This window comes from Tetrao urogallus (genome assembly GCF_951394365.1).
Source record: "Tetrao urogallus genome assembly, chromosome: 15".
In the NCBI taxonomy this organism is placed as follows: Eukaryota; Metazoa; Chordata; class Aves; order Galliformes; family Phasianidae; genus Tetrao; species Tetrao urogallus.
The window spans coordinates 2,333,431-2,360,870 of NC_136828.1; the positions used below are offsets into that span (position 1 = coordinate 2,333,431).

Below are 27,440 nucleotides of genomic sequence, written 5' to 3' on the forward strand. Positions count from 1 at the left end.
ACAGCTGCAGGACTTGTTGTGGGCTTCTGTTGCAGCCATGGGGGCACTTGCATGATGCCCAGCGTCAGGTTTGTGCAGAGTTGGACTTGGCCCTTGGGCATGGAGCTGTGATTGTATTCGGTGTCACAAGGCTTCTCAGCACCGTGCTGATTCTGGAGAACGAGTAGCAGAGTGAGATTTCAGCTCAGGAGCTGTGGGGAAGTCCTTTGGCTGTGTCCCCACATAGGATGTGTGCTGCCGGAGGGGTTTATCTGCCATTGCCAGTGCCTCACTCAGCATAGCCCAAGAGACCTTTTCAACATCCCTAACTCCCCACCACTGGTTTATGCAAAACCCCCTGAGCCCTTCCCACCACAGGACAGTTGAGGCCCAGGATGGGTTCATGGAGGGGCAGCACTCAGAGCGGGGGTGCTTGCTCCCATCCCTGTCTCTGCGGAGTGGTGGCAACGCTGTCCCTAACCTCCAGCTGGCCCCAAACCCCAGCCCATAGAGGGGTCATGACTGTGCCTGTAGGGCACAAACGGCCGCACTGTTCCATCCCTCCTGGAGGGCAGAACCTCGTGGCCGTGCCTCCAGCAGCCTCCAGGTCTTGCTGTGTAACTCGTTGAAGGGGCTCTGTTGGCACTGATGCTGTCCGTGACGCAGTGTCACCACTTTGTGCTCTCCTCTCCAGCCCTCCAAACACTGCCCCCCCGAAGCAGTGCCATCTCTTAACACAGGTTTCTCTCTCCGTCCCAGGCCTGGATCGGAGGTTTCCGAGCCAGCTCTGTTGCATCCTATGGGAACCATGTGAAGGCCAGCTGCCATTGGGTCGCCTTCAGTGCCGAGGCAGCAGGTGAGGTGCCTGGGGGTGGTGTAATTTTGCCCTCAGAGCTGGGTGCCAGGCCAGCAGCCTGGGACACGAGAGGCCCATGTGGCCTGGAGCTGGTTCTTTCTGAAGTCCTCTGAAGGTGCTGTCCACCCCACTGTCTCTTCATTTTTCTTGAATTGCAAGTGTCCCAAATTGTGGGGGCTTCCTGGGAGCTCTGATGGGTGATGTCCAGGCTGTCGGGCAAGCGGTGAGCTGCTGCTTTGTGTTCTCTGCAGGTGTGCTGGGCATTGTGCTGCTGGAGGGCAGGGATGGAGGCAAGAGGACCGTGTCTCAGCTCTGCTGCCACTCAGGTAAGCTGGGCAAGGCTGGGTTTCTACAGAGGAAAGAAATCAATCCCAGTCCCTACAAAGAACAGTCTTGAGTTCTTGGGGAGCTTCTCTTAGCACACCCTCACCGTGTTACTCATTGCACAAAATGTCAGTGGGGCAGACCAGTGTAAAAAGCACTCTGGGAGCATAATTCTAATCCTTAACTTAAACCAAGCACCCTGCACAAAGGCACCTGGAGCAGACCCGTGAAGCAGCAGCTGCCAAGCAGCCCCGAGACAGAGTGTGGCTGCCCACACTGAGCTGTGATTGCAGCAGTGTGTACCTGGTGATGAGGGGAGAAGGATGGTCTGGTGGCAGCATTGCTGCTGGCAGCGCAGTGTGTGCCACAGAGGCAGAAGGCATCTGGGGACGGGGGAGTCTGGGCACCCTTCTGGGGTCTAGAGTGCAGTGTGCACCCATTTCTCCAAAACTGCAACAGAGGGACAAGATGGGAGCAGGCTGCTGAGCCAGTCCCAGCACTGCCTTTGTGCACGCAGTGCTTTGGCATGGCTACAGGAGCACACAGTGTGCCTGAGCTGTGCTGTTTCCACCATGTCTCAGACTGTGCATGGCAGCCCCTCTAGTCACTCAGCCGGGGTGCAGCAGATGGGAGCTGCATCCTGCTGGCAAATGGATGGAAAGTCTCCCTCTGTAAGTGAGGTGAGCCAAGGCAGGGAGATTAGCCAGACACTGAGGCCCTCTCTGTGCTGCCTCCTGCTGCAGGAGAGCCGGAGGCTTCGAGCTGTGCCCTGTCACCATCACAGCCACCGGAGCAGCCAAACTGCCACTTAAACAAGGAAGCCTGAAGCTTCCCAGCTATCCTGGGCTATGGTTCAGGCCACGTTCCTCCTGGGACTCAGCCCATCACCTCTGGGCTCGTTGCCCTCCTGAAGCTGTTTGCCCAGCTCCATCTCTGCCCTGTCTGGCGGGTGTCCCTGTGCCACTAAGCTGCTCATGCTCCCAGAGAAGCGCTCCAGGGGCCAGTGGAGCCACGCAGCCCTTAATGGGATTTCGGCAGAAGCCCTTTGAAGCTGATGATGCCTGGGAAATGCCTCCCTTCTGCATTCAAAGCAGAGAAGGGATTTTCTTCTCCTCCCAGGGCAAACATAGCAGATAAGTCAGGAGCCAGAGTACATCCCTTTCATTTTGTGCCTTCGGGGCCTGCATCTCAGCAGCCTCGTGGAAGCGGAAAAGTACACAGTGACCTACTTTCACCCGTGTGCTGAACGCGTTGGAGGGGCTGCAGAGTGCGGTGCCAGCACTGCTCCTGTGGGGCTCTGCTGACGCCGCACAGGGCTGGGACAAAGGAGCCTTGTTTGCTGGGTGCATGGGGCTGATGCGGGCGCCCTCGCGCCGTTGGCACTTCTACCACCCTGCACTGCCGGGGGCTTGGCGTGGGGGTGCCTGCTGTGAAATGAAAGCTGTTTTAAATAGAGAAATGCAGCTGCGGGTTGCTTGGTGTGCTCTGCCTGTGGGGACAGAGGAGTGTGAGGCCCTGAGGGTCAGCGTGGAGGGGTCACAGCAAAGCATGCTGCCCTGAAATGCCTCTGCCCCGGCTGTCTGCATGCACATGGGAAGGGCCCAAAGTTGTCTGCATGTGACCTGGGGATGAGCCTCTTCTCCTCACCTTCCAGATGCAGTGACAGACTTTGACTTCTCACCCTTTGACCCGCTCCTGCTGGCCACGGGCTCTGCTGATGAAACGGTGAGTGCTAGGTGCAGTGCCATGTGGCTTTCCCCAGCCTGTCCCTGGGCCTTGCTGCAGGGTGGGGGGAGATGGGTTCAGATGGGATGGGCCTCCAGGGTCTGACCGTGTTTTCTGGTGCCGCAGGTGAAGGTTTGGCGCCTGCCTGAGGAAGGGCAGGAGCTGCCCAGCAGTGCAGGGCTGACGCTGGGTCCTGGCGGGGGCCCAGTGGACATGCTGCAGTTCCACCCAACGGCAGATGGCATCCTGACCAGTGGCGTGGGGAAGCGGGTCACTGTGTGGGACATGGGGCAGCAGCAGCCACTGACAGGTAGGCACAGCCCCATGGGTGTGGGAGCAGAGAAACTGTGCCTGAGCCAACCTGGCCTGGTGTCTCCTGTCCTGTGGGGATGCTCACACTGTGCCCTCAGCAGGCCCTGACGTCTGCTCTGGCTGCTGTGGGCCCTTCTGAAAGGCCAAACCATTGCACCTGAGAAGCTCTGCGGTAATGGAGGGTTGCGTCCTGAGATCTCTGGGTCTTGAAGGTTCAGTGGAAAGGCTTGTGAGAGGAGGCTGGCTGGATGAAGGGTGCTGCTCCCTGGACAGTGTGAGGTGGTGGGCGTGTGGGCAAGGCTCACGGGCACAGCGTGCCAGCACTGTCCTGGTTTGTGTTTTGAACTAAAAGGATTTGAATTCAGAAAACCAGCGGTGGCCTTGTGGTCTGTGTGACAAACATGAGGTCCATCTGGGGAAGAGAAATCTGCTTTGACTGTGGCGTTCTTCTCAAGCAGAAGGATTTCTTTTGGCAAAAACAAATTGTTCAGGTGGAAAATCAGCATGGTTTGGCAGTATGGTGCCAAGCTGAGCTCCCGCTGCAAGGAAAGCATTGCCAGACAGAGGGTTGCAGGAAAGGGCCTGCTCCGTACATCAGAGGACAGAACCTGTGCCAGCCCATGGTAGGCTCTGACCGTTCTCTCCCCTCCCAGCACTGGAGGCCCATGGGGACCAGCTGCAGAGCATATCCTGGAAGCATGACGGCCGCCTGCTCGGCACCTCCTGCAAGGTGAGTGGAGCACACGTGGGGCTGGGAACCTCATCTGTGCATGGTGATGTTGCTGTGCACTGTGTTTCTGAGTGGGCAGTCCTCCTCCTCCTCTCCCTCCTCCTTTGCCACCTGCTGGGCTCTGACTGCCTTAAGCGAGATGCTGATCAGGCTGTTGGCAAAGCACTTGCTCACCCTGTCACTCGCACGGGATGTCTCTGGTGACCATAAATCTGCTTGACACCCGAGGAACGTGGGGTGGGAATGGTGACCCCATTTGGGGGAGAAAGGGCAGAACTGGGGCTGGTGAGTGGGATGGCAGCACTAGATGGCGCCTGCTGCTCAACGGCTGTGCACGGTGCTGGATGCGCCAGCGTGCAGGGCATGTGCAGGCCTTGCATGCAGGCTGAGTGCACAGGCAGGCCCCAGGCTGTGTGTAGAGGCCAAGCAAGGACTGACTGTGCAAGCCCAGCTGAGCATGCAGACTGAGCTTGCATGCCAAGCAAGGAGGTGGTCCTGAGATGGGACCAGGCGTGCAGGTCAAGCACGCAGACCAGGCTCCCGATGCTCCTCTGTCCCTGCAAAATGCCTGTGGAAAAGGCCTAGCACCAGGACATATTCCTACTGTCCCAGCCAACACTTCCTGAGGCACTTGGCTGAGGAGCTGAGTCAGGGAAAGGCTCTCTATGCTGCCCTTGGGATGCTAGGGAGCATTTGGGAGGATTGGGCTGAAAGGTCCAGTTCCAGCCACCCTGGCTCTGCTCTGGAGACAGAGCAGTTTTGGGAGTGTTTTGGAGCAGTTTTGAAGGTGTCATGGCCTCAGTGAGGCCATGGGGTGTGCCCATGCCCAGCCGTGGGGCAGGACCTGCAGGATGCTGTGAGCCACAGGAGTGGGCTTTGGGGGAGGGGCTGGAGCAGGAGGCTCCCTCCAGCTGTCTGCATAATGCGGCCCTACCTCCTGCTGGCCCCAGGGTCCTTAACCCTTCTTTGTTTTCTTTTTATCTCAACAGGACAAGAAACTGCGGATCTTTGACCCTCGAGCCAGCCCAGCTGCATCCCAGGTACTGTCCCTCCTAGCTGCACTGTGCAGCACGGTGCAGGCAGCCCTGTCCACCTGGGGTGTGCAGTGAGCCAACCCACCCAGCCCCAGCAGGGCTCACATTGTTGCAGGAGGCCCCGCTCGCAGTGAGGCTGTCTGCTGGAGCCCGCTGTGGACACATGGAACTCCTGCCCTCCCATTCACCCACCTGGTGAACTGCCTCAGTTCACTTGGCAGGAGGGACAACAAAGGGGCTTTGGCACTGCTGCCTACCTGCCCTGCAGGCAGCAGTCCCAAACCATTCAGGCATGAGGGCTCCAGAATGGCTCCTGGGCTTTGTGCTGCCATGCTGGAGCTGAGCAAAAGGCTTTTGGGAATAAAATCCTGCCAAGGGTGAGGTTGGGCAGCTGGATTCGCGCAGCTCAGCAAAATAACAGTGATTAGGAAATAAGTAGATGACTTGGGTCTTGCCATCCACATCAAGTTTAAACAGCCTCTTATTAGAGGCTTCCTGTGGCTTCGGGGCTCTGGCTGCTGACAGCCGCTGTTTCCCCGTGCAGAAGGGGTGGGAGGCTTTTGGGAAGGGAGGGAAGCAGCAGAGAGCAGGATGGGATGGCTGCAGTGTGCTCCTGGCACCAGCGTGTGCCTGCCCCTGGGCTCTGGAGACCAACAGCCTCCAATGTCCGCAGGTGCTCTCTGCAGGTGTGAGAGGTGCCTTGAGGCAGCCTTTGTAAATACAGCAGTACACAGTATTTCAGCATAAATCCAGCAGTTATACATGCAAACAAGCCAGGATGAAGCACTCCCAGCCCTCCGAATGGCTCGGGGAGCTGCTCAACCTTGCAGGGAGGAGTTGGAGCCTCTGCTCCCAGATTCACTGCACATCTCCCCCCAGCTCCCTGCTCTCCCTGCCCCCTGGCTCTTCCCCTGACAGTTCTGTCGCTTTGTATAACGGGGTTTCTGTGATGCTGTGAGCTCCGTGGGCTCCAGCCAAATCTCCTGGGGCGGGTGGACTCTGTCTAGCTGAGCTATTAAAAATAACGTGTGAATGATGGTGTCTGTTCAAAGCAGGCAGCTCACTTCCCTCCGCTGCCTCCTGAGCCAGGCCAGGGCCGGCGCTGAGCCCTTGCCGGCACTTGGAGGTTGCCAAGAGAAATATGCACCTTTGCTGCCGCGAGGCGCAGCACCGCAGCCATAACCCCGTCCGGCTGAGAATTGATGAAGATGTTTAGTCTTGGAGAAGTACTGTGCTGAAGGGGAAAACTTTAAAATGCTATAAATCCTTTGGAAGTTTGCAGAGAGCTGGCTTAGCCAAGAGGGATAACGCTCCTGTGTTTTGTGTTTTTCCCCCTGTTGCTGGAGGGCCAGGATGCTTGGAAGGGCTCCTGCTCCCTGGGGGCAGCGTGGTTACAAAACCAAGGGCTGTCAGGGCCACTGAGTGGTGCCAGTGCCTCACCAGCTCCCAGCTTTGAGGCCCACTGGTTCTCACTGTGGTGAAGGAGGTGAGCGATGGGTTTCTAGCCGGCTCTGCTTGCAGTTGTGGCCGCAGGCTCAGCAATACTGCCAGCACAGCTCCATCCCTCTGCAGCGTGCTTCCAACAAAGCAAAGCTCAGCACAGAGCTGCTCCTCCGGCTGGTTTTCTTAATTTGCCAAGCCTGCCTCATTAAACCATTCCTTTTTTAGAGCAGAGGAAAAGGAAGAGAAGGAGCTAAAAGTGGAGCCTCAGGAGCAGGGAGGAGGGGTGGCTGCTGCGGGGCTGATGTCACTTTTGGGTCTCGCGGGTGCAGTGCACGCAATGTCAGGGACCACGGGATGGTGAAGAGGACATGTGGGCTGCCTGCCTTCTGCAGCCACGCCTGGGACCTCAAGCTGTCCTTGTGAGTGGCCAGGAGCCCCAGGCAGTGGCTGCTTGGCCCTATGGGGCCCACGGTCACCTCTTTGCTGCAGCTGGTCGCATCGTGCCTCCCGCACTGCTCCATCTGGGTGTTGTCCTTTTGTGAGGTCCTGCATGTCCCATCCGCCGTCTTGACTTCTCCCAAGGCCACTCTTTCCTCCCTTCCCCTCACCTCCCACGGGTTCGGGGCTTATTACTGCTGTAATAATTACTGCTGTCTCCCTCCCTGCCTTGACCTTTGTGTTGGAAGATTTCATCCCATCTCTCCCAGCTGCAGCTGTGGCAGGGCTGGGTGCTTCTCCCCTCCTGCTTTTGCCAACCTGCAGCAACTAGACGCGAAGCATCCTGCCCCCAGGCACTCCTGCATCGCTTAGACCAAGCCCTGGGGTTTGCTTGTGCAGTAGTTGTGGTCCTTCATGCAGTGTGGACAGTGTTGGGATCACGGTGCCAGGCTGGGGTCAGGGTGCCAGAAGAGCACCAGCACTGCAGGTGAGTCACTGGAATGGCACCAAGTGGCATCTGGCTTACAGCACTGGCAGTGCTGGAGGTGATGTCTCCTTTGATTGCTTTCCCAGCGTCCTGATTCGGTGCAGCAGAGCCCTGTCTCCCACATGCGGTGTCCCGCATCCACCCCCGCTCTTGCATGGCATGTGCAGGGCTGCGTGCATCTGGTCGGCACCTGGCTCACATTATGGGGCTGGGGCAGGCGCCATCGATACGCCGTGCTGCGGGGCCACGGCTGAGCGCAGCCAGTGTGGGATGGAGAGGAACTGTGCTTGTTCTCACGAGAAACTTCCCCCGACGCTGTTTTGGCAGAACTGGGGGCGAGGGAACGGCCGCGCGCGCCGGGCGAGTGCACGCCTGTGCTCACGTTTTATAGTGCTCCCTTGGAGCACAATGCTTGTGTGACCGGGGCTGAGGGCAGCTGGGGACAATTCAGGGTGTGTTCATCCTCACAGAGGGTTATTTCCCTGCCTTGCAGGCCGTGTCATGGGGAAAGGTAGGGAACTGGGGGTGCCCTCCTCTGCCCGCGGCTCCCCTGTAGCCCTTCTTCCCCCAGCCATTGCCTTGGCTCTGCATCACACAAGCATGGCCACGCAGGCAGGGCAGTGCCAGGGCAAGGTGGATGTCCAGGCCGGAGCCACCCAGCCGTGCCCACCACTTGGACCCCACAGACCCTGATGTGACACCTTTGCCCTGGATCCTCCTTTGGCAGTGGTTCTGTCCCTGGCTGCTGGTCCAGCTGGGCACCGCTCAGCAGGGGAAGGAGCACCAGGACGTGGGAGGCTCTCTGCTTGCCTCCCCACCCCAGCAGCATGGTATCCCACGCTGGGGTCACCCTGGGGGTACCTGACTCCCAGCCTCAGCAGCAGCTTCCTCTGGGCAGAGGGAAGGTCTGCAGCATCCCACATTCCCAAGGAGACCGTGGGAAGCTTTGAAAAAGTTGGCCAAGCTCTGGGCTGCCTATTTATAGCATTGCGCGCTCCGCGCTCTCATGCTTCTGTTCCCCAGCGTAACTGCACGGGATTGTTTATATTTCCTCTGCTCTGCTTCCCCCTCGGCTATCCTTCGCAGGAATGCCGCTGGTATTGCAGATATGGGGAAGTCAAGGAGGATTCGGGCCGAGTCCCAGCATCACTACGTGGGCCAAAGGGCTCACCCTCCGCTGGGTGCCCGTCTGTCCTGCAGGCATGCAGGCCGTGTGGGGTTGGTGGGTCACAGCCTGACTGTGCTACTGCTTGCTGATGTGGGCTGGGGAGTCATGGGAGCCTCCTAGCTTACTGCCCAGAGGGTAGAGGGTGCCACATTGGTCCCTCTCCACTGTGGCAACCACAAACTAAATCCAGTCTTCCCCTATCAGGACTGGCATAGGGCTGCTGGAGCTTTGCTGCAGAGAAGCTCTGTCTGCCATCCCGTTTGGATGCCCAGCAGCTGTAGTTTGGTGAGGTTCAGCAGAGCCGTGAGGCTCAGAGCAGAGTAGTTCGTATGCGGCTGCTCAGAGAGGCTGGCTCTGCTGAATTCCAGCACCTCCTTTCTCTGCTTCAGGAGGAGTGCAGCTTCTGAACACAAAGCCACCTTTTGGGGGCAAGCAGCCCCTCAAGCCTTGTGCTATCCCCTCCCTGTGTTCCTCAGTTGGAGGAGCTGCTCTGCAGACGTGGGCCGGCCTGCCAGAGGCTGCTCTGCACTCCTGGCCACCTCTTGAGTGAGTGGGATTTGGCAGCGAGGGGAGATCGCATTCTTCTGCGGGGAGGATGCACCATGGTTAACCCCCTCAGCTCCCCTGGAAGCCTTTCCTCTGCCCCCTGGGCTCGTGCCTGTTGGTGGCAGCAATTGCTTTCCCCATCCTTTTCTCCACAGGGTTTGGATACCTGCAGTCTGCCAGCTATGGGCATGGCAAAACCAAGGGAGCTCAGGGGCTTCCCCCTGCTGCTTAGCCCTGCCCTAGGCTCCCCAGCCCCTGGCCAAAGGTAAATATTCCAGGCAGAGGCTGGGATCACCCTCATGCAGAAGCAGCTTTTGCTTTGTGTCAGGCTCTCCTAGGCAGCCAAGGAGCCGAAATCTGCCGGCAGCTGTTGCCAGCTCACGCTGACCCACTGTGGCTGTGCTGCCAACAGCTGCATCTGACACGCCAGGCATGCTCCCCATGGTGTGGAGCGCTCAGCCACCCCGTGTCCCACAGCGTCCCTGGGGCTCTTCAGGGCTGGGGACCCCGCGGACTTGGTGTGAGTGCCAGGACAGGATGGGGAGCAGGAAGGTGTTGGGGATGAGCTGATCAGTGTGTGCACAATGAGACTGCCATCATCGTTTGTCTCCAAACCTGCGTTCTTGCCCATTTCCGGCACCCCCATGGACCTACGTCCACTCTGGGACTCTCACCCAACCACAGCACCCCTCTCACACCACCCCTTGCTGACCTCGGCACATCTGCCATCTGCCTCCTGCACAGGACACAGGTGGGGGGTTCCTGGGGGCCCCCCGGGACCGGCTGCCGCTAGGTGGAGCGGCACACGCGCCATCTGGCCCTGCATGCTCACCTCTGGCAACATCTGCACAGCCTGGTGTCTGAGCCACCTCCGAAACCGGAGCGCCCCGGCCCCAGCCTCCCGCATATTTGCTGACATACGTACTGCTCAGCCCGGGATGGAACTAATGCAGAAAACATGTTTCCCCGCCGCAGCGTGCGCAACGTGGGCTGTGAGCAGCGAGGCCCCGCCAGGGCACTGGGCTGGGCTGGGCGAGGGTCCCAGCACCGTCTCTTCTGCACAGTGATCCGAAGGCGCCTTCTGGCATGCTCTGCCCCATCCCACCCAGCTGGGGACCAGCCGTGGCTCCACCACGTTGCTCACCGGAGTGTCGCAGCTCCCGCTGAGCTACGTGTGCTGCAGAGGGGCACTGCCACCGAGCATTCCCTGCCCTTTGCCAGCTGTGCCACCAGGGCTGACATCCCTGGCTCCCCTGGTGCTGCTTGCTCCACAGGAATGGGAGCCAGCAGAGCCGGCACATGAGGTTTTCAAATCTCCAGCTGTCAAATTTTGGCTGCCACAGCCGTGTGGCTCAGGTGCAGAAGCAATCTCCTCGCCGACAATCCTGGCTGGGGTTGGGCTTCCAGCTCTCCTGGCCTTGGCTCCCAGGGTTTCCTTCCCCTCTCAGCACTGATACTGGCTCCGTCCTTCTGTCTAGCAGCAAGGCGCTGAGCTGGCGGGGAGGGCTAGCAGCCCCCCAGCCATCTACCTCACTGCCCCACATTGGGGCCCTCCTTGTCCTCACTGCAGTGGCGCAGCCCTCACACTGCACAGGGGACACATCACCTGCTTAACCTGAAAGTGGGACAGGGCTGAAGGGATGCTGGTCCTGGAGCCATGCAGGATGCAGAGGGAAGGATCGAGCAGGAAAGGAGAATGACATCGGGGGTCTGTTCCACCAGGCAGGTCTCCAGTGCCAGTGGAGATACATTGGATCTTGCCCCACATCTTGCTGCTGCTGCAGGGAGCGCCAGGCTTGGCTTGGCTCCTCACGGGCCATGCTGGCTGGCGTGGCTGTGTTTGTCCTGGCAGGGGATGTGCTTGGCACCCTGTGCCCTCTCCCACCCTGGCTGTGGGCCCCAGCAGCTCCTCTATAGGGCAGGCATCCTGCTGGGCCTTGAGGGGACTCCTGGCAGGGCTTCTCCCAGAAGCACAGCACCTCTGTGGGGCACAGCTCCTCCAGGTGCCAGGAGAGCATGTACATGCCATCCCCACCTGCCGCCCACCCTGGGTATGCTTTGCAGGGAGCAGAGTCAGGAGTGCTGGGCTGTGTGGTGGTGCTGGAAGCACAGCACTCAGCTCAGCTCTGCCTTTCCATGATGGCTCTGGAAGCGTTGGTGGTTGGGCTGTTTTCTTGGCGCTGGTTAAGTGAGAGCGAGGGAGTTCCAGCACCTCCTGTGTCGCACAGCAAGCATTGCTGCAAGGTCCCGCTGGGACACTGGAACCACAGGGCCCATCTGGGTACCACGTGGGAGCCAGCACTGTAACTCCTCTGCTCCTGTCCTCAGCAGAGCTGCACCAGGGCCCAGCAGTGGGACTGGGGATGGTGCCGCAGAGGACAGGTCAAAGTCTGGGTGCGCTGGGGGTCCTGGCCTCTCAGCAACACAAGGGGAAAGGGGCTGCTGGGCTCAGTTTACCATCAGTGTCTCAGTAGCCTCTGGACACACGTGGGGCACCTGCCTCCTGAGCTGGGATTTGGCACGGATGAAGAGCCCAGGATACAACTGGGGAAGTAAGTCCCTCTTGCACCCTGGCAGTGGCCGTGCTCATGCGTCTTGTTGCCAGCATGGAACAGCTTTTTGGCATGCTGACCCCAGGCTCCACATTTGGTGCAGGAAGAGCCATGGGTGGTGTTGCGATCCAGAAGCCATCCCACCACGTTCACATTCCCTGCTTCCACTCTCCACTCGCCCCAGTGACCATATCAACACCACCGAGATGACCCCACAGGGACAGTCCCAGCATGGAGGCCATCCCCACTCCACGGGCACTCTGGGCACCCCTTGGTGGGGAGAAGCTCTGCCCCGTGCACTCAGCCCCGCAGTTGCTCACGGTCACGCTGTAGCTGTGCACACAGCATGGTCCTGCACGGTGTGGGCAGTGGCAGTGCTGATGGCTGGTCTGCTGTGTGCCTTGCAGAGCGTCCCAGGACATGAGAACAACAAGGACTCCCGGCTGCTCTGGATGGGAGCCAGCGATTGCCTCATCTCCGTGGGGTTCAGCCAGGTACGGGCCTCGCTGGGAGGGCAGCTCTGTGCCAGCCGGGATTTCCCACCCTGTGCCAAGGCCACAGCACGGCCTCCCTGTGATCTCTGCAGTGCTGGATGGGGCTCCCATCCAGCATGATGGCTGCAAGGCAAGGGCAGTCCCAGGGGCTTTTAGAGGGACCTGTCTCAATAAGAGCAGGCTTGGGAAAGGAGGAAATCTCCTCTCTGTCCCTATGGGTAGCAGAGCCTCCAGCCACCTCCTGTCCTTGTAGAACCCTGGCTGCAGCCATGTCGAGCCGTGCTGGGCTCTCCCGGCCATGGAGCTGCTAACAGCAGCCACTGGCCCTCATACCCACAGCCCCTCTGCTGCCCGCCCTGCACTGCACCTGCAGCCCAAGGTGCTGAGTGCATTCAGCTGCGTCACCCCTGGTAGCAGGAGCAGGCTGGCCATGTGCTGTAGCACGTGGAAGCAAAGGAAAGCAAGGGCGTGGAGCGAGGCAAGCAGCCGCTGATGCAATCCATGTCTTTGTCCCTGCAGATGCGTGAGCGGGAGGTGAAGCTCTGGGACACACGGAAGTTCAGTGGTGCGACTTTCACCTTGGCACTGGATACCTCATCTGGGTAGGGATGGGGACTTAACGCGGGGTGACAGGGGGGGGACGCGGAGCAGCACAGCGGTGCTGAGCAGGGATGTGCTCCAGTGCTTGGGGACCTGCAGTGAGCACAACAGGAGCTGGTGAGTGGCCCCTGGCATCAGCAGCATTCAACCAGAAAACCAGGGGCCAGGCTGGGGATGGAACGGCCATGTCCCTGGCACCAATCACTTGGGATGGGTGAGAGATGGCAGTGTCAGGGACAGTACGTCTGTGTCCTCAGCAGCACTGTGACAGGCAACAGCAGTGCTGGCAGTGACTGCGTGTGCTGTGGGTGGCATATGTTGCTTGAGAACAGCCAGGCCTCTGACACAGTACTGCATGCGGGTGAACTCCTTTGGCACAGCTTGGCCCCCGCCCTTTGCTTGTGATGGGCTAGACACTTTGTGCAGCAGCTCAGGGGCTGCCCAGTGACAAGGGCTGCCTTCAGGGCATCCCTTTGGGAAGTGGTACAATGGCTCTCAGGGCTGTAAGGGGTCAGCACTTCTTTTCAAGGTGTGATGATGATGTCTTTTGTCTTTGTGGCACCACCGGGGCTGTCAGGGTGACAAATGCCCCGGTTCGGGCTGGCCTCATTGCTCCCATGTACCCCTGCAAGCTGGCCATGGTGCACACAGGAAGATGGGAGCCACTCAAAGGGGCAGGTGGAGGAGAAGGTAGTGTCTTCATCCCGCCAGAGTGATAGAGGCTTGGGGCAAGGCCCTTGCTGTGCTGTGCTGGAAGCCTCTGGCTCTCCCTAGAGCCACTGGCAAAGCAGCAGGGACACTGGGACCTTCACAGCACAGAGAGCTGGCTCCATCACAGGACAGAGTGATGGAGCAGGCTAGGTGATTGGAGAAGCTGGGTGCTGGTACATGGCCTCTGGCAAGGAGCTGAGTGAGCTGTGACAGCAGAAGCAGCACTTGGCTGCCCTACTGTGTCCCCACATGAGATGTCAGTCAGCCCCTAGACAGCAACTGGGACTTGGAGGAGGGGAGAGGAATGCTCGCTGCTGTGGTGTGAAAGTGCTGGCATGTCCCTGCTGGGAAGGTCAGCCTAACATGGTGGCCAGGGAGAAGCCAGAGGTGGCAGAGCAGGAGGCTTCAAAGAATCACTCATCTTCTGCAAGCTTCAAGGGCTCGGGGCTTGCTGGTTACACTGGGACAATAGGCAGAGGCAGCCTCAGCTGGCTGTGTCTCCAAAAGAGTGAGACTGCTGCAGGGGAAAACACTCCCTCCCCAGTGCTAGCAGGGTGCTCCCGGGCTGTGGCTGCAGCCACCTCCCTGTGTGCCATTAGTGCCCAGAGTGAACCTCTTCCAGGGGATCCACACACGTGGCACACGGCTAACGGGTGTGATGCTTCAGAGTCCTTTATGCACAACCCCACAGCTGTGCAGTGCCTGCAGGAATCACCCCAGAGCCCACCGCTGCTCGGCCCCTGTGCACACAGGGACTCAGCTGGGGTGAGCCAGCCCATCTAAATTGGATCCAGACATGGGGCCGCACTCAGTCCCGTTTGCGCAGGCTGCAGTTATTTTGGCTGCCGGCTTTATCGGCCGCCAGGAATGTGGCTGGCAGGCAGCGCATGGTGTGTCAGCCCGTGGCTTCGTGAGGCTGCAGCTGCATGGCAGTCGGTGCTGATAAGGCGGCGGCAAAGAGGGGCTGGGAGCGCACGGGGCCTGGCTCTGGGGAGCAGTGAGCAGAGGGAGGTGTTTGTAGTACAGACACACAGCCCATCCCCACCGCAGCTGGGGATGCGGCCACCTCGGGGCCGGGTGTGGAGGAGCTGCTCTGAGGCACCATCTGAGAGGTGCCAGCCCCCCAGCTCGTTGCTACCATCTTTTCCCCGCTGCGCCGTCTCCATCCTACCACTGCCCATGATCGAGTTTGTACACGGGCACACCGGGCCCTGGCTCTCCATCACGGGCACGCACGGCTATTGAGCAGCGCTGCCCGGTGTTGAGCATGCAGGCTGCGCGGCGCACAGCAGCTCATTGAGGAAGCAATCAGTGGGCGGGCAGGAAGCTCATACCATTCATTACTGACGCCGGATGGCAGGAAGGGGAGCATGCAGCATGCCTTGGGCCCCTCGCCTGTGTGGCCTCACGTACCCAGTAGCACCCCAAAGCAGATAGAGAACAGCTGCAGCAGGCCCAGCCCCGACGCACTGCCATGCCCCCACTGAGCCCTATGGGTAGTTGTGTTCTTGCCCAACATCACTGGGGAAGGGGCAGCCCAGTTTTTCTTCTACATCTTTAAGTGTGTTTTGGGGGTGCCCATCTCACCTGTGTGGGTGAGAGCTGTGCAAGTGCAGAAACCTTGCTGTGAAAGCATGGGGCAGCAACACCTGGCACAGCCCAAACCCTGTGGCAGGAGGCGTGGGTGGCCCCAGCCCCACTCCATGTCGCCATCCCCAGCATGCCGCCAGTTGCTCCCTTTGAATCGGGTTTTGTCTTCCCTCTGGCCCTCTTTAATTAGATCAAGGAGCAGCAGGAATAGGCCTCAATAGGTTATTGTTGCCCTAAATTGTAACCAGCACCGGTGGGGTTGGGTTACGGGCTCAGCTGCGGGGTCAGTGGCCAGACCCGATGCAGCAGCCCACAGCCTGGTGCCATCTCCACGCGGCGGCGGCAATGAGAACAGTGGTGCCTTGTTGTGCTGCACCACCGGGTCTGCACAGTGTCCCCAAAAGCCCAAAAATGCTGGAAGCTGGGTTCTAAAGACAGGAGCATCTGCCAGGAGCCCCATCTGCTTGGCATCCCTGTACGGTGCCTATCCTCACACCCCTCAGTGCCACCACATTCCCACTGTGCTGCACAGGTACCATGAAAGCACTGGGTCAGGGACAGTTTTTGGGAGGGCCAAGCAACAGGGCCCTGCGTGGAGTGAAGTCCTCAGGGCTGGGCGGCACATGCAGAGAAGGAAGGCAGTTTTAGAGAGCTCAAGCTTTGTTTGGCTGCAAGATGTGCAGGGTGGTTCCCCCCAGGGATGCTGACCCGGACAGGCTCAGTTCACTGCCCATCACCCTTCCAGAGCTCAGACTGAGGATTTGCTCACTCGGCGTCTCCGAGCTGCAGGGCTCCAGCTTTTGTGCATGCCAAGGCACACGCCTCCAGTGTCACACTGTCACTTCCCCACTCATTGGCTGTGATGGGACTGTTAATGCACATTTGGATGTGATCCCCACACCCTCAGCTTCTCAAGGCTCCCCGCTGCAATGGGACTCAACCTGGGTGTGCACACATCCCCCCTTGGGTTATTTCCGTTCCAAATCCCCATGCAGTAGCTCCAGCAGGACCTCCCCCTGTCCTGACGTGGCCATTGGGCCGTATGTGCTGGCTTTTCCCAGCACCTAGCAGCCATTTCCTATGATTCCGGGGCATTTTGGGGTTTTCCAACAACACCCATCCCATCAGCAATGCCTCAGTGGCAGAGCCCTGAGCAGGATGAATCTCTGTCCCCATACCCACCTCCAAAACAGGAGCATACCTGCTAACCCCCACCCTCACCCCCAGGCTTTTCTCTCTTCTCCTGCCAGCTCCTGGTGCCCGCGCCTGGCACAGGGAGGGATGGAGGTGTCCCCGCTGCTGCTTGGAGGGGTTAACGCCGTGGCCCCGCAGCCGGCTCCGCTCATCACGCCGTGTAAAAATAGCCCTGTGCCTTGCTCTGGCGGGAGTGTGGTGAGCTCCGTCACTGCCGAAATCGCTCCCAGATGGGCCACAGCCCCATCCCAGCCTCGTGCTGGCCCACAGCCGCCTCTGCGGGCGACCGCCGCTCCCCAGCCCTGGCCTCGTCAGCTTTCCAGGAAGCCGGCAATATTTCTGCCTTTCCACAAGCTCCTCCTGGCAGCCAAGGCTTCACCGCAATACGCGGGGGCTGCAGGACACTGACACACATGCCACCCTTCTCCAGCTCCCTGTGGACATCCCTCACCCTGGGGCAGGGGGTTGGGGACCCTGGCACCCCTGCTGTGGCCCTGCTAAGCCGTGTGTCCTGCCAGGGCTCTTCTGCAGCCATGGCTACCCAGCATGGGCTGCCAGGTGCTGGGGACACCATGATGTGTCCCACTGCCTGCTGAGCCCCAGCCTTAGTGCTTTGTCCCCAGGGCACTCGGTGACCACCCTGTGGGCTTGAACAGCAAAAGGGATTTTTTTTGGTTTCATGTCAGGGGGTTTTGCAATCCATTCCCTGCGCTGATTCAGCTCGGAGGAATTAGCAGCGCCGCACAATGTGCCGCGCTCATCTGCTCTGAGCTGCAGTGGAGCTGGCAGAAGGCGGGGGGACTCTGCATTTAGTGTAGGGAACTGCGGGGGTTTTGAGGCTGCATATTTGGGGTTGTGAGGGCAATTTTGGGGCTGCAACAGCACTTTTTGGGTGCAGTTGACCTCCTGCAGTCATGTGGGTTCAGGAGTGTGTGCCAAGTATCGGGATCCAAGTGCCACAGTGCAGCATGCTTTGCTGCCGCTGCTGTGTTCCCACATGCCAGGGCTGTGCTCAGCCACAGTGCCCAGCATGGTGCCCAGGGGACCCTGGTACAGCAGCTATGTGCTGAGGAAGCAGGGAGGTGGCAGCAGAAGGGTTGTGGAATGAAACCCCAAAGTGCAAGATGAAAGCTGTGCCATGTGCCAGCAGTATCCTTGTATGCCACCACGATGACGCTGTGGCACGGGTGGATGGGGACCAAGTGGCACCGCTGTGCCAGCACAGTGCTTAAGAGCTGCTGAAAGCTGCCAAACCAGCAGGGTCCTGGAGCCCGTAGGAATAATGGGAAGGAATAAAGGGAAAAGAAAGGGGCACAGAGGGAAGGGGCTCCATAGCCAGTCCTGGCTGGGGCCACAGTGGTGACACAGGGAGCACCCACCACTCGCCGGCACGGGGCTTGAGCTCCGCCAGGGAGTTTTCTGCTCTCCTTGCAAGGCTGGAAAATATACAAAGCTTGCAGTGAAAATATTTACACAGCAGCAATTTTCAGAGGAATTTGGGATGTTAATTTGAAAAATCTGTGGGGAGAGAACCACAATGGGCCCTTTGAGCGGGCGAGCGTGGCCCTCACGCCTGCCCGCCCGCGCCGGAGAGGGGCCCCCGCCGCCGCTGTGCCGGCCCTAATGGGAGCCAGCCCTGCCGGAAACCCACCTGGGAGCCGGGGGGGTGCAGACGGCCCCGCAGCCGCCCCGCGCCCCTAATTGCATCCAGAGCACACGAGGCCAGGTCGGGGCCGTGCCCTATGGGTGCACCCAGGGGGCCCAGTGAGGCGGGGGCTACAGGGCGCTCACCTGAGGAGGGGTTCCCAGCTCCGCAGCCCTCTCGGCAGCCGGCCGTGGCAGCATTTCAGCCTGCTTTGCTCACTTTCTCCAAATAAAACATACCTCTGTGGGCAGGGACCCAACCTGGAAAATTCCAGCCCGAAAGATAAAGGATTGGAAAACGATTAAAACCAGAGGTTGGAACAGAAAGCACTTGGCAGCAGGAACCGAGCGCCGGCCCCAAGCCCCCGCCGTAGCCAGCGCACGAGCGTGGCCAGGGGCGCACACACAGGAGTGGGGGCCAACGTGGCTACCCCAGCCCTGGCCGTGGTCGCAGCCTCTGGGCAGGGGGGCTGTGGCCGCGCGGCGGGCTGCAACCATGCTGCAGGCTGCACTTGGCCACGCTCATCCCAGGCATATCAGGGCTGGAGGCTCAGCGCCAGCAGAGCCCCCCGCAGCCCCTCAGCCCCACAGTGAGGAGGAGGGTGACGTCAGGAGGTTATCGGGGTGGGCCGGGCTGTGTGTCCGCCGCCCCGCAGCCATCTGGCAGCGCACGCGATGAAGTCAGGCGGGATGATGTGCAGGGCCGGGGCGCGTTCGGAGCTCGCCGCCTCTGTTTTGGTGACACCTCCTTAGCACTCGCAGTGGGGGGTGGATTCGTGGGGGATCCTCCTCAGAATGGGGGAAACCACCCTCTGTGCTCTGAGTCATCTGCTGACAGCAAGGAGGGGACAAGGGGACACGGGGACACGGGCACGGCCCTGGGGCAAGCCGTGCTGCACAGTGTTTGGGGGGTCCTGCAGCCCCCGCCTTGCCAACTCTGGGCAGGATTTCTCGTTGTTGTTGTTATTCTTTTATTATTTTTTTTACAAAATGACATCCTTCTGGTCTGCCTTACAAAACCTGTACTAGAAAAAGTTTTCCCAGAAGAAATGGGAAATAACCGCGTATAAATATTCTCTCTGAGTTTGTAAAGCTCTGGTTCCCCGTGCGCCCGCGCGGCGCGTCCTTCAGCCCAGCAGTGCTGAGGTGCACAGCTCCTCAGCCGGGCCGCGCCGCTCACATCAGCTCCAGGGAGTGGGGACCGCGGCCATGCTCCGCTGAGGGGCCCCTGTTGCCAGCACATCGCCGCCCCTCAGCCGAGTCACCGCCGTCCTCCTTCTGTCTTCCTTCCTAGCACTCGCTAAAACAAGAAGGCCGACCCAAACCCGAGTTAAAAACCAAAACCTTCGCTGCCCACGTTCTGTGTCGGGTCACGGGAATCAAGGCGCTTAGGCCGAGCGGTGCAATCGGTGACTGCTCCCACGTGTGTAAGCCCCTCAGAATTGCACGTTATGGGTTTGGGCTCTGCCTCGGCTCATTTAACTCCCCGCCGTTCCTCAGCCTGGAGGTGCCACGCCGCGCTCCTGGCTCAGAAGTAGGAGGGCTTCAGTGCCGCACCGTTGTTGTTGCTGGGGTAGTGCGCCTGCATCAGCGGCACCTCGCATTCGGGGCCACCTGCCAGCACCGCATTCTCAGGCCCCCGGCAGCTGTGCCCGCCCCTCTCGCCGTTCTCTAGGCACGCCTTCACACCCTCCAGCTCCAGCGGGCCGGCCTCCACCCCGCCCCCTGCGTGCTCCTTGGCCCGGCGGTGCCGACGATAGTAAGTGACTGCGGTCACCACCACCACCAGCAGCAGCACGGCGGCCAGCGCGGGGACGATCATCAGGGCCAGGTTGTTGTCCTTGCTCTGGGTGACAGGTGAGTGCTGCTGGTGGCTCGCCGGCAAGGTGTGCGCCTCCACGCAGAACTCCTCCCTGGAGCCCTTTTCCCCCAGCGGCCCCACACACACGCGGTAGGTGCAGTTGGGTTTCAGTGCCCGCACTGTGTACTCCGAGAGAGAAGCCGGCAAGCGGAGCATCACAGGGCGCTTCTCCGGCCCAGAGAGGTTGCGGTAGCTCAGCCGGATGCCCTTCAGCTGGGCTCTGGACTGGAAGTAGTTCTGCAGGTCCACCCGCAGTGAGGTGCTGCTCACCTGTGTGATGCTTATCTTCCGGCTCGGAGGTGCTGCTGGTGTGGCTGGGGACAGCGTTGTGCCCCTCGCCGCCGCCTCCTCTTCTTCCTCCTCTTCTTCTTCCTCCTCACAGAATGCCCCAGCAAAGCCTGGTGGGCACAGGCACCACAGGTGACCGTGGGCACCCAGCTGGCAGGTGCCACCATTCAAACACGTGCGTGGGGGGCACAGCTGTGGCGGGGGGCTGCTGGCAGCTGGGGTGAGGCTGAAGGGCACCGGAGTGGAGCTGAAGGGGACGGCGCGGGGCTGCGGGGTGGCGGTGGTGGTGCTGGGCTCAGGCGGCGGGCGGCTGCCGGTGGGAATGGGCACAGGCGGTCGCAGCGCAGTGGTGCGTGGAGGGGAGGTGGTGGCAGCAGTGGTGGTGGTGGTGGTGGGGCAGCCAAAGTCGGCGTACTGCAGGTGGTGGAGGAGCTTCCCTGAGTTTTTTGGGGGGAAGTGGCAGCGTGTCTCCTCGGGCCGCCGGAGGAGCACACCGCTGGCGTTCACCCATTGCACGAGCCAGCTCATCTGGCAGATGCAGTTGAAGGGGTTTCCGGAAGCTGTCATGGCACGGAGCCTCGGGAAGAACCTGGAGAAGTCCCGAGGGATGGTGTTGATGTTGAGGTTGCTGATGTCCAGCTCCTGCAGGTTGTGGAGACCACGGAAGTCCTCAGGTGGCAGCTGGGAGATGTGCGCGTTGCCGGCCAGGCTGAGCTTGGTGAGGCTGCCCAGGCGCCGCAGTACCACCGGCACGCGCTCCAGCAGGTTGTCAGAGACGTCCAGCTCGTGCACGTTGTTCTGGGGCTGGAAGAGCTCCTCGTCCAAGCTCGTCAGACCCAGCCCTGCGATCTTCAGGGACTCGATGTTTATGGCATGGAGGGTGCCAGGCACGATGGTGGGGATCTTGTTCCAGCTGATGTCCAGCAGGAGGAGGTTGGGCAGGTCAAGCGGAGGCACGGCCCGGAGCTGGTTGTTCTGCAGCTTCAGCTCCAGGAGATTCTCCAGCGTGTCAAACGCAGTGGCGTGGATGTGCTGGATCCTGTTCTTCTGCAGGTAGAGCCGCTCCAGCAGCCGCAGCCCGTGGAAGGTCTCGTTGGTGATCTCCTGCAGCTGGTTGGAGGACAGGTCCAAGTTGACGAGCTCTGTTAGGGGCTGGAAGATGTTTTTCTGGATGCTAGTGATCTTGTTTTGTGAGAGGTCCAAGAGCTGCAGGGCAGGCAGCCCTGCAAAGCTGTCCTCGCTGAGCATCGTGATACCATTCTCAAAGACATAGAGGGAGAGGGTGCTGGGGGGCAGCCCTCGTGGCACAGTGTGGCCCCGCCTGGCCGCACACAGGATGGTCGTGGGGTCCTGGCACTGGCAGCCTGTGGGACATGCCCGTGTCGGCTGCCCAGGGAGCAACAGCAGCAGCAGCAGCAGCGTGCAAAGGACCAGCTGGTTCATGGTGTCAGCTCTGTGGGAGAGAGAGGTTTGCATGAGGATACCGTCGCCCAGGCACGCATGGCTTCACACACAAAGCACACAGCATTTTGGGCAGCGCTCAGGAAGGGGCTGGCTCCAAACTGCTCCCAGGCCAGGCTGGTGCGGGAACCCCTGACCTGGCTCCTGGTGGGGCAGAGACAGCTGCGCTCAGCCCTGCCACCACTGGCTGCCCACCTCCCTTCCTTCCCTGCTTGGGACGCCCCAGCCCCAAAGTGACCATGGCAGAGCCTGAAGGCCTCTGCTGCTGCTCTGCCCCATGCACAAAGCAGTGCACGGGCTGCTAAGCGCTCCGCTGTCCCCCTCCCCACATCCCCTGGATTTAGAGCCACGCACCCCCAGCTCCTCCGTGCGTGGTGTCGTGGCTCGTGGGGCAACACGACCCGCATGGCGGGCGGCAGGGAAAGGGCCCCTCCTTTCCCGGCTGCTCTCGGCAGGGTGCAAACCAAACATGTGGGACGCGCCGCCTCCATCCCAGCAGACGCACCCGGCTCGGCCTCCGCCAGCGAAGGGGGTGGGAGCCAGCCCTGCTTCCCGCAGCCGAGCAGGACTTAACCCTTTCCTTGTGCCGTCCGTGCAGCAGCCACCCGCCTGAGCCCCCCGGGACCCCACACCATAGGATTCTGCCCCTGCCATTGCTTCACCCCGTAAGAGCTGTGAGGTGGCCCGTATGGGTTGGGTGTGTGGCCCCCAGCACTAGGCTGAAACCCAGGACAGCGTTTTGGGGAGTTTGTCGGTACTCTGAGGTACTCAGATGGTGATGCTGTTTACAGCAACCAGAGCTGGAGGTTTCGCCTACACCAGGGAAAGCACAGGAGCTGGTGGTGGCAGTGGCACTCAAAGGCAGTGGCACCGGTGTGAGGTGACCCGGGCCATTGAAATGCTGCTGGTGTGAGGACAAAGCAGCTATTGTCCCTGACCCAGCAGGGTGGCTTGGGGCTCAGGGACATGGCTGCAAAGAAGCAGAGTGGGGTCTGACAGTTTGGGGACTGCAGCACTGCTGATGGGCCATGGGGAGACCTTGCCCAGCCCTGTCCTACTCCAAGGGCCCTGGGCCAAGCTGTGACCCTGCAGTGGGCTCAGCCCTTGGCAGACCTCCAGTGCTCTTGTCTCCCAAATCCCTGGCTGTACGTGGCGACTTTGCATCCCAAAAAGCTTCCTCTGTTGGCATCCCAAGATTCTGGCACAGCACCGGCCTCGTTGTGTCGCAGAGCCCCTGGGCTGCAATCCCCATCCTTCTGGCACTGACTGACTGGAGACAGAGGAGACCGAGGAGAGGATGCTCCTGGTGTGAGCAGGGCTGGAACAAGCCCTGCTCCAGCTCCTCTGTGCCCATGTCCCAGGGACAGACATCCTGGCTGATGTCCTTGCTCAGGACACGGCTCGTCTCTCAGCCCTGTCTTTCAGCCCTTTTAATGACAGCCCTAATTAGTGCAGGCAAGGGGTGAGACGCAGGGCTGAGGGCAGGAGGGGCAGGGCCCTGCCTCCTTCATCACCCCATGGCAGGGCACATGAGGTGACAGAGGGGGCTCCGCGGGGTGCATGGCCCTAGCAGCCCCTTCCCAGCGCGCCAATCACCTCCTCCCCTCCTGCCGGGCTGCTGAAAGTCGTTAATAACTGCAGGCAAATAAAACCCTGCAACTCACTGGGGCCCCGCTGTGCGCGGGGGGCTACCGGGTAGCACAGCAGCACGTGCTGCTGGCCGCCCCATGCCCCGCCACGGGGGGCCTCAGCCAGGCTGTGCTGAGCCCCAGTTGTTGCAAGGGGCAACACCACACCCCAAATCCCCCCGGATCACCGCGCTCGCCTGCAGCAGGACAGGGTTAAGGAGGAGGCTGTGGGCCTGGGGTGCGCCCAAGGGTGGGGTGCGCCCGCGCCGCTGGGCAGGGTCACCACAGCCGCCTGAGTCACTTGGCCCAGGGACACCAGCACTGGGAGGAGCCGCTCTGTGGCCATGCGGTCACGGCCACTGAGCCCCCAGCCCACACCCCATGCGTGGCTGACCCTGGGGCAGGGTACCCAGCGAGCCATAGCCATGGTGGTCGGGCTGTGCCACAAGAGCATCACGCAGCCTCGTGTGGCTGGGGGACACTGCTGGCATTAAGCACTGGATGGAGGTGACAGCACCAACCCTCAGCTTGGACATGGGGCGGCTGAGTGGGGACAGCAGGCACGCTGGGATAGCCAAAGCCTCGAGGGCAGCACAGCACGGTGCGGGGCACTGCCTGCCGGGGTGGGCAGCATGGTGCCGGCGGGGCACAGGCCCTGGGTTGGGACCTGGTTTTGCAATGCCAGGGTCGGGTTTCGCTGACGTGTCCGTGCTGCAACCAGCTGCTGACTCTGAGCCTCTCAGCCCTTTAATTATGCTGGCATTTCCTCCCCAGCTGCCAGGCTCCGCTCACTGGCCCCGAGCAGGTTGGGCTGGGTCGTGACCGCGGCCGAGCATCCTGCCTTGCCGGTCGGGCACCACGCGCTCCACCCGTGGCTCCACACCTCTGCCACCGCTCTGCCAGCACCATCGTGCTGCTGCGGCACACACCAGCACGCTGCCCAGCCCCTCGATGGGCACGTGGGGCCAAGAGGTGAGCCCAGCCTGGAGCCTGGCAGCTTGGCAGGGGCAGCACGGCCGCACCGGGGAGAAGTGGTTCTCCCAGAGGTGCTTGGCCATCTTGCCCTGGCAGCGGCCCGCTGCTCCTTGGCTGAGCTCCCCAGGCCTGCACCGCAGATACTTGCCGAATTATTCATATTTTCCGGCTGCAGGAGGATCCAGGCTCAGCCTCCCCCTCTTGCACAGCCTTTCCCTGCCAGCCTGAGGGAGTGGGAGCACTATTCCCATTCTCTGGGTTGAGCAGCTGGGTGTTCACTTGGTGCACATGGGGACATGGCACCCCTTTCTGTGCCCAAGGGAGAGCCCGATGCCAGCCAGGCACAACACAGGGTAGGTGGCAGCGCCGGCTGCTGTGGTGACAGTAGTGTGTCCCCAGCCCTAAGCTGCAGGGTGACACCTGGGCAGGAGGGGGCAGTTGGAGCTCCACACTGCCACAAGGAAACTAATGGTGGCCCTGCCACTGGGTGAGCATCCCTGGTACCAGCAGTGCCTGCAGGGCTGTGCACTCACCTGGGTCTGTGCCCAACCGAGCCCAGGGTGCCCTGAACCCCAGGACTGGGCCTTAAGAGCCGGAGGGGACTGCGCAGTCCCACAAGCTCTCATCGCACCCCACATCACAGTGGATTCCTGAACCCAGCACAGCCAGGACACCCCTCCTGTCCCCCCAGCCCGGTGAGTGAGGCCCCGTGTCCGCTCGGCTCCCCGTGCAGAACAAAGCCGCCGTTGTTGCCGGCACGCAGCCAGCCCGGTGGGCACCGGCACACACAGCTCCATCCCCACCGCCGCCCCGGGCCCCGCGCACAGGAATGCGGAGCCTTCCCCGGCTCCGGGCCCAGCATCGCGGGGCCCTCCCTGACGCCCCCAACACACCCGTGTCGGTGCGCGCCCCCTCCCCGTGCCCAGCGGAGCTGCACGACCAGCCCCCAATCCTCCTTTTCCCTTCCAGTCGCCCTCCGCCGCAGCTCCCACCTCCTCCCGCGCTCCCTCCCTATTTAATTAAAGTTTCCGCAGCAGCCAGGGAGGAATGCAGGCCTGCTTATTGCCTCCCCCCGCGCCAGCCCCTCGGCCCGCTCCTGCCCCGGTGACCCGGCCACGCTCTCAGGTGCCGGGAAGGGGAAAAACCAGCAGAGCCGCTTCGCCCGGAGCCGGCGGTGCCGCCCCGCTGCCACGCGCGGATTCCTGCGGCCTGACTGTGGCCGTGCTGTCCCCGAGCGCTTCCTCCCGCCGCGTCCCGTCGGGTGGCGGAGCCAGCCGGGCAGGCAGCGTTGCGTCAGGGCGACCCGGCTGGGCCACCGGGCTTGGCGTGGTGCGAGGAAAAATAGTAATTAGTGTCATTCGTCACGGCGGCACGGCCCAGCGCCGTGTGGGCAGCACCCGGTCCTCGGTCAGGCCAGGCCGCCGCCACCAGGACGGGACAGGCTCACTCGAGGACGGGGTCGCGCTTCTGCTCGGTGCTGTCACCGCAGCGTCGCCCGCTGGGATGCCCGGGTGCTGCTGGCGGCTCGGCGGGCACGAGGGAGGAGTGAGGGATGCTCAGCCCCTGTCACGGCCGGCAGGGTGGCAGCTCCGGGGTCACCCCAGCAGGCGCAGCAGGAAGCCGGTGGGGCATCCCCGTGGCCGGCGGCCCTGCTGGCACGCTTCCCTATCGGACGCCAGCGGCTCCCTGCTTGCTGTCCCCCGAGCAGCGAGCCCTGCTGCCGCGTTGGGATTGGCACGCATGGATGGACCGCGCCGGGTCCCACACGTATCCTGGAGCCTGGCTGCTGGCAGGATGGGTCACTGTCACCCAGCCAGCAGCAGTGACACCTGGGGACAGCAGGAGTCCCCCCCGCCGCACCTCACCCCTCCCCACGATGAGGCAGCACCGGACACGCACCAGGGACTACCCGTGGGACGGGACCCACGAGGCCACCGTGCTGGGGACCGGCCACCAGCGTCCTCGTCCCCGTACGCCACCGGGCTGCCGCCGAGACTCCATCCCTAGCCAAGACGGAGTCACGCTGTGACCCGGCAGGGACAGCCGAGCACAGACTGCCGGTCCCTCCCGGCCCGTGGTCGCGGCACTCACCGGGGCCGGGCGGGGCCGGGCCGGACACTCACTCCATGGCGGCGGGCGGACGCTCCCCTCTCTGGCGGCGCCGGGCCCGGGGGGCGGCTTTTAGGACGAGGGGCGTGGTCTGGCACTGGGGGGGCGGGGCCAGCACTCCCGCCTCCTTCCTATTGGCTGTGAGGAGCAGGGGGCGAGGGGCGGGGCGGGGCTTCGAAGTAGGCTCCGCCCCCTGCGCACCTGGGGCCCGGTGTGGGGGGACCCCAGGGACCCGCCGGCAGCCCGGGTGTGGGTACGGGTACCGGTGTGGGTACGGGCATCTTCCCCTGTGCCGGCACCCGTGTGCCCCAAGCACCTCCAGACCCTGACAGCCCTGTAGCATCAGGGCTGGGCATCCCAGCAACCCCTGTTCAGCATGCCCTAGCTGACCCAAGTATGGGTCCCAGTTGCCCCATGGCCACTGGGAATCCCAGCCTCCTGTGTTCCAGTGTCTCCAGCACCCCTAGTGCCATGCTACCCCATTACCCTGTTACCTGCCCGGCCAGGGATCGGTGTGCTTTGGGGCACACTGCCGTTATGCAGTAGGGACGGGGGCTGTGCGTGTCGTTGAAGGGCGAAGCCCATGTGACAGCAGTGCTGCACTGAGCACTGCAGGATAACGTTCACCACCCTGAGACGTCCCAGCAGCAGAGCTGCCCTTGTCCCAGCCTTTGCCCCTGGTGGTGGTGGCAGTGCAAGGCTGACGACAGCAATCCCCGTGCCTGCCGCAGCCACTCGGCATTGTTTGTCCACGTCGTGCCAACAGACACGGGCTGGGGTTGCGCCATGCTGGCTGGGGCTTCCCCTGATGTCAGCTTGCTGCCCCGCGCTGTCCCTGCCATGGAACCCACCGTGGTGCAGGGCTGCGGGGCCGGGCAGCCTTTGTTTGGCTACGTTTCCTCAAAGTCGATCCGTGTAAAATCCCGGCACTGCACGTGCTCCCTTCCCCCAGCCAGCACAACCACAAAAATGTCAACCCGAAAGTAATATATTGTCCCTTTGTTCTCCTGAAAGTTGCCTCTGGAGTTTTCTCCTCCACACCCATATCGTGGAGAAGGAAGAGAAGGGGTTCAGTGCTCCATGTCCCCTCCGGCCACCAAGCATCCCCCGGGTGCAGGGTGGGACAGGGACAAGGACAGGGATGAGGCACACTGCAGCCAGCCAGCCCAGCTGGCAGCCCCAACCACAGGACTGGTGGGGCAGCGTGTGCCAGTGAGGTGTGTGGTGTGCAGGCTGCACCCCGTGGCTCCGTGCCCACCCCAGCCTGGCCAAGCTGGCCGGGGCAGCCCGG

General features: G+C 61.7%; 2 protein-coding genes across 2 annotated transcripts in view; one reads left to right on the plus strand and one right to left on the minus strand.

Annotated features, from left to right (window-relative positions):
* The window catches only part of LOC306952368 (coronin-7-like), a gene marked incomplete at both ends in the record, with an annotated part of 34,878 nt that overhangs the window by 1,778 nt on the left and 5,660 nt on the right, over positions 1–27,440 (plus strand). Inside the window, 8 exons of the mRNA XM_079543075.1 lie at positions 739–835; positions 1,087–1,161; positions 2,814–2,884; positions 3,011–3,194; positions 3,850–3,926; positions 4,916–4,966; positions 12,002–12,088; positions 12,608–12,690. Coding sequence (XP_079399201.1) covers positions 739–835; positions 1,087–1,161; positions 2,814–2,884; positions 3,011–3,194; positions 3,850–3,926; positions 4,916–4,966; positions 12,002–12,088; positions 12,608–12,690 — 725 coding nt within the window. The remainder of the gene's footprint in view (positions 1–738; positions 836–1,086; positions 1,162–2,813; positions 2,885–3,010; positions 3,195–3,849; positions 3,927–4,915; positions 4,967–12,001; positions 12,089–12,607; positions 12,691–27,440) is intronic.
* Positions 19,356–21,928, minus strand: VASN (vasorin; the record flags this gene model as incomplete). Its single annotated transcript, XM_079542687.1, has 2 exons — positions 19,356–21,429; positions 21,792–21,928. The coding sequence occupies 2 exons, from the start codon at positions 21,926–21,928 to the stop codon at positions 19,356–19,358; spliced, it is 2,211 nt and encodes a 736-aa protein (XP_079398813.1).